The sequence below is a fragment of the Manacus vitellinus genome, unplaced genomic scaffold (assembly GCF_001715985.3).
Source record: "Manacus vitellinus isolate BGI_N305 unplaced genomic scaffold, ASM171598v3 scaffold_6_pilon, whole genome shotgun sequence".
In the NCBI taxonomy this organism is placed as follows: Eukaryota; Metazoa; Chordata; class Aves; order Passeriformes; family Pipridae; genus Manacus; species Manacus vitellinus.
In genome coordinates, this window is record NW_021940750.1 from 38,328,324 (window position 1) to 38,334,323 (window position 6,000).

General features: G+C 48.2%; 1 protein-coding gene across 1 annotated transcript in view; it reads right to left on the minus strand.

Moving 5' to 3' along the window:
• Positions 1-5,645, minus strand: part of LRRC9 (leucine rich repeat containing 9) — a 29,840-nt gene extending 24,195 nt beyond the window's left edge. Inside the window, 1 exon segment of the mRNA XM_008922204.3 lies at positions 4,091-5,645. Coding sequence (XP_008920452.3) covers positions 4,091-5,645 — 1,555 coding nt within the window.
• Positions 5,646-6,000: the final 355 nt, after the last annotated feature.

A 6,000-nucleotide genomic window follows, 5' to 3' on the forward strand; every position in this document is an offset into this window, starting at 1 on the left:
TGGATGCTCTAGATCAAATGAATTCTTCTAAAATTTCTGTAATTTCCAGCATTTGTGTACATAAGTCCAACAAGTGAAAAACAGTCAGTGAAAAACCAGGATTTCAGGAACTGTATTGCGGCACAAAGGCTGGAATTCCATTTTCCTCCTTGATTCATCCATATACGCTCTGCCATGGGATCTGTGTTTGAGCACTGAGTTATTGAAAGTGCTTGCTCACCTCCTCCTTTCCAAATGACACCATTCAGCTGTTGCTGTTTAGTGTGACAGTGTATTCACATACAACAAAGATTGTGCATCTCAGCTTATAATATGCTGTCTTAGCTTACAACAGTTTGGTATTACCATTTAAAGAAAAGCAAATGCCAAACAATAACAGTATTAGACTATTCTTCTAAGCCTGTGTGTACACTGATATTCCTGTTAGGCTACAAGACGCATTATTAAGCACAGAAAGACTATTGCACTAATGCCCCTTATAAAACCAGCCTGAGTTTGAGTACTCAGAAAGCTGCTTATCTGTTCCTTTGGAGTAAGAAGACTCAATGCCTTTCAATCATTAAAGGGGCTGAAATACGTCCTGGCTTACACTTGCAAGTCAGAGAAGCCACAGACCTCTCCAAGACCTCTGAAAGAAGTAAAACCCTTTAAAGCCTAGCTGAGCTCTCCAGAAAGAGCATTCGACTCCAGGAGAGATGCCTCATTTGTTTGTTTTCAACCAAGCTTATTTTCAAGCAATTTGAATTAATTCCCTTTATGACCTTGGGCTTTCCAGAGCTTCAAGGAAAGTCCCAGCCTGAAGAACTGTGTCATCTCAGGCTATAACAGATGGATGTGCAGGGAGAGGCTCAGCACCCAGCCCTGCACATGTAGATTGGTCCAAATTCCTCCCAGCATCAAGCCACCATTTGGTGGCCTTTTACAAGGGACATTGTTCTCACCTGAAAATTTGGAGACTGGCAGGCTCAATCTGCTTATTTAGCCCAACCTAATGCAGCTCTGTACTCTTAGAGGTCCCTGCATCAAAGGTAATATTTTCACTGACAAGCTGCAAAAGCTTTGTAAATCAAGAATGTGTATGTGGAACAACAGCCCTGGGTAACAACCAAGGTCCTGGAGCTTGAGGGACCACAGGAAAATACAGTAGACCTCAGGGATACAGGATATATTTGCTATTTGCAGATTTATGTGTCTGTCCTGGTGTGTGGTTTTTGTCATGGTTCTAATGAACAATGAAGAAAGCTATGAAGCTGAGCAGGAATGTGTCTGGTGAAACCCTGACCTACAGAAGTTAATCCACAAGTTTTTGTAGGGTCAGAATTTGACTCTCAGCTGGCCTGTGTCTGTAGTTCTGCGTGAGGAGAGTGGCAGTGGCTGGATGTAACTGCTGTGCCCAAACATCTGCTGGACCTTCTCTGCAAGTGGCATGGACTTTCTACAAGCTGTACCTACTCAGAAAGTTTTCCAAAGGCTTGGAAAAATTAAGGTATCACTTAAGTAGCATCCTCTCCCAGAGACTGAGCAACAGTTTGGAGCATACCATGCATGCTGACAAAGGACTATGAGAATTTGTAATCAGTGCTGTAGACATGATTTAATACCCTTTAATATGTATCTCCCTATCACATCACAATGCCCTGAATTGAGGAGCTCAAAGAACTGTATTTTCATGCAGATAGCCTGCATCTCAAGTAACTCACACTACTGCAAGAGAACTGCCCTTTCAAACAAATAGTTGGCTAATCTGCATCCTCAGGTAACCCAGGGTCATCTCAGAGTATCAGTTGTGTATGTGGAACCACGGGTGTAGGGTGGCAAGTAGCTGTCCCCTCCTTCATCTAAGCCTCCACCATCTTGCCTTGGGCAGCACAGTGATATCCTCTGCTGGGACTTGATCTGTCTCTGCTATAACCCCACTCCATTTCCCTGCAGCAGCTGGCTGTGGTGCTGTGCTTTTTGCACATACCAACACAACCCCACTGGGTATTAAATCCTACGTCAGGTCTGAGATTTTAAAAATATGTATCAGTGTGCACTCTTTCTGAGAGTCTGTTTGCACCAGCAAAGCCCCTGGTGTTGTACTAGTATTTGAGCCAACTAATGCTTGCCAAAGTGGCAAAGGTGAATATCAGATGTGCAAACATTGCATGCAGGAGTGCAGCTGAGAACAGTGTTTACTTTTAGGAGCTAAGTGGCCACCTTCTCCCCTTGGTTGCAGAGGTTGCTCTGTGATGGGAGGGGAAAGCATAACACATGTGACCACTGTCCCAAATGTCAAGTTCTTCTTGCACAGCGTCCCCACTGAAGTCAGCCTCCACGGGCTCTTCAGCTGCATCAGCTCTGAGTGCCCAGAGTCTGCTTTGGCTGTGAAGGGAAGGGGCAGCAGCAAATCCTACTGCCAAGAGAGCAGCCTGTTCTCTGTAGCCAGGGTGCCCACTTGTGCGGCACCAGATCCCTGGGGAGGCTCTAGGGTGTCTGATGCATTTGAGGCATAGACATTTAGCAGGAAAGAAAGCCCCTGGAGTTCCAGCTGGTCCTCAGACATGAGTAGGGCTGGGTGCAACTGGGCTCGATTTCTGATTCAAACCAATTCAGCACTATAGGTCTGGTCGAGTACAGTAAGAACATGCCAATGCAGATTTTGAATGAGTAAGTTTTATTGAAACAATATGTTTGATGGAAATAACAGGCCATCAGGTTGAAGATTCCTGGGGGAAAATCCCCTAACTACCCATTAATGACTTCTCTATTTTCTGGGGATAAATATCATCATCATCATGGCTGGGCTTCGCGAACGAAGATTTGGGAAGGACTCTACCCACGTTTGTTGCAAGCGCATTGGTGGCTGAGGAGGCTAATAAGAGATAGGCATGGTGGTTGCAAAAGACACAGCAGAAAGACTCCTTAGCTGGTATAATCTGCAGGGCATGATTCTTTCTGCGTTGCCTTTTCTCCTCAAGGGTGATCCTGCGTGCTTTCTCAAAAGCATCAGCAGCGCTATAGATGGTGTGCCTCCAGGTCTCCCGATTGGAGGCCAGAGTAGACCAGTTATGATGATCAGTGTGGCCAAGGCTGAGATGTTGTTTCAGGGAGTCCTTTTATCTTTTCTTCGGGGCCCCTCTCTTGCAGCAGCCGGAGGCAAGTTCACCGTCAAGCAGGCTCTTAGGGAGGCGGTGGTCCTTCATCCTGGAGACGTGCTCTGCCCAAAGCAGCTGAGTTCTCAGCAACATGGCCTCAATGCTAGTGACTGCTGCTTGCTCTAGAACAGATGTATTGGTCACATAATCTGACCAGTGGATGTTTAGGATTGTATGGAGACAGCGTTGATCAAGCGTTCTAGGTGTCACAGGTGGTGGCGGTAGATGACCCATGATTCAGATCTGTTTAAGAGAGCAGACAGCACTATGGCTCTGTAAACACTGATCTTGGTACTTTTCTTCAGGTGTTTGTTTCGCCAGACTCTTTTATGAAGCTTTCTGAAAGCACTATATACCTTTGCTAACCTGTTGTCTATCTCCCCTTCAATCTTACTATCCGAGGAGATGAGGCTACCTAGGTAATTAAACTGCTGGAGGGGATAAATATACTAACTACATAATGCCTACTTAAAGATTTGGTGGGAACAATTGCCCCATCTATGTATTAATTGCTTATCTATTTTCTGGGGAAAAATATACTAACTGCATAAGAGCTACTTATATATTTGGTGGGAACAAGTGCCCCAACTATGTAATAGTGACTTATCTATTTTCTGGGCAAAAATATACTACTGCATAATAGCTACTTATAGATTTTCTGGGAACAAGTGCCCGAACTATGTATTAATTACTTATCTATTTTATGAGGAAAAGTATACTACTTGCATTATAGGTACTTATACACTTTCTGGGAACAAGTGCCCCAACTATGTATTAATTGCTTATCTGTTTTTTGGGGAAATATATACTAATTGCATAATAGCTACTTCTAGATTTTCTGGGAACAAGTGCCCCAACTATATATTAATTATTTATCTATTTTCTGGGGGAAAATAGACTAACTACAATTAATTACTTAGATGTTAACTACTGCTAATCTGAGCTCTTCATTTATGTGATGTGAGCCCCCGGAGCAGAGCTGGCTTGTCCATCAATGGCCTTGAGCAGTTGTTTGAGCCGATAGCGGAGGAAAAGGAAGTCTTGCCAGGCCTCTCTGTGGGCGTCTGGATCCTGTGCCAGGTGCCAGAAAAGGTTGGGTGGCTGAAGCGTTTGGAAGTGCGGAGGCAAGTCGATCTGCAGTGGGATGCTCTGGTTGCCTATGACAAAGCAGTCCAGGCGTTTCTTCTGCAGGGAGCAGCGCAGGTAATCCAAGCTCTCCAGCAGCCGCTGGCGGCAATGCCTCCTGCACCACTGGGCCATGGGGATGGTGTTGAGGAGGTGCATCATGATGGTCTTGAGGGTATAATTGGAAAAGGCTCTGCCCACCCCAGCACGGGCCAAGAGCTGCAGGCATCTGAGGTGGCAGCTGTCAGGTGGAGCCTGCCGGGCAATGTGGCTGAAGAACTTCATCTCTGCCACGCCGTAGGTCTCCGGCCACACTGTGCTTGGGGTGAAGAGGGCCTCTCTAGACTGGCTGCTCACATAGATGTCTGAGTTTCCTTGCTGCACCCCAAACAGCACCTCAACGCAGAAGCTTTCTCCGCCTTTGGTCAGCCGGAGTGTACAGGAGCGTCTGGAGGGCAGCACCCTTAAATGCCAGTGCTTGGACTGAGGCAAACGCGACCAACTTGCTCTCACCATCAGACGGAACCATAGGGTAGTTTTCTCCACATCTAGGTAGGAACGAGTACAGAGGTTGTAGAGGAGGATGGACTTCTTATTCCTCCTCAGCTTTTCCTCCGGGATGTGGACCTGCTCCACACGGATGCAGAAGTTCTTTCCTGGCATGCCTGCGGCAGTGTTCGGCTCCAGGTGGAAGGTGTGCCCCGGGGGAGGACTGAGGGGTACGAGGACACGGTACACAACATCCTCCTTGCGGGGACTCCAACCTTCAAAGGCACTGCCCATGCCGATGGCTTGCTGTGGCACTGGGTAGAAACGACTTGACAAGTGGTGTCCAAAGGCACGTGTCAAATCATCTATCAGGTCAGTTATCATGCAACCTCTGTCCAGAACAGGCCAGCGAATGCGCTCCTCTATAAACCTGCCAAGCTTACTGTCAGGATCTTGCTCTTGGTCTCCATTTGCACCGTATTTCCTTTCTTCTCTTCCAGCAGCATTGTTTTCTTCCACATTTGCATGGCCATTAACTTGATCTTCCTGTGCCTCCAAGTTGCTGCTGGCATTCTCCTGTGGTGCACTGCCATGTGGCTCACGGCTCCTTTTCCTGAGGCTAAAGGCCAGTGCCAAGAGAAGGCCCAGGACTCCAAGAAGAGCCCAGAAGTGCCACTGCTCCAAGGTAGCCCAGAGCAGGGCTCCCCAGGCCCTGACACCGGGCTCCAGGCTACTCTGCTCCAGCTCCTGCAGCAGCCGAGTCATTTCCTGGTTGAGATACTTCTCCCGCATCTCCAGGCGCAAATGGGTGGCCTCATCCAGCCCATCAGCCACCACGTGTGGGTACTGGATGAAGGTTTGCACGAGAAGGACAAGGACTATTAAGGCCTCCATGGCCTGCAGGATTAGGGAGACAAGGGGTTAAGTGGGAGTGAAAGAGAAGGAAGGGGGGGGTGTTTGGAGGGTGGGGGGGAGGACTGGGCAGGCTGGGAGGGGTGGATGGGAGCTGCAGGAAAGTTGGGGCAGGAAGGAGAGGGCCCAGGCAGTTGGCAAGTAGCAAGGCCCGTCCCACTGCCCCTGCAGCAGCACCGTTCCACACCCAAGATACTCCTGTGAAAGGTCGCTCCTGAAATCCAAGTGAGAACCACTCGCTCAGGTGCAGCTTCCCACCTGTGCGCACTCGTCGCTCGCCCAGGCTGGACTGGGGCAGCGTTACCTGCCGGTGCCGCTTGCAGCTGCCCCCATTGTG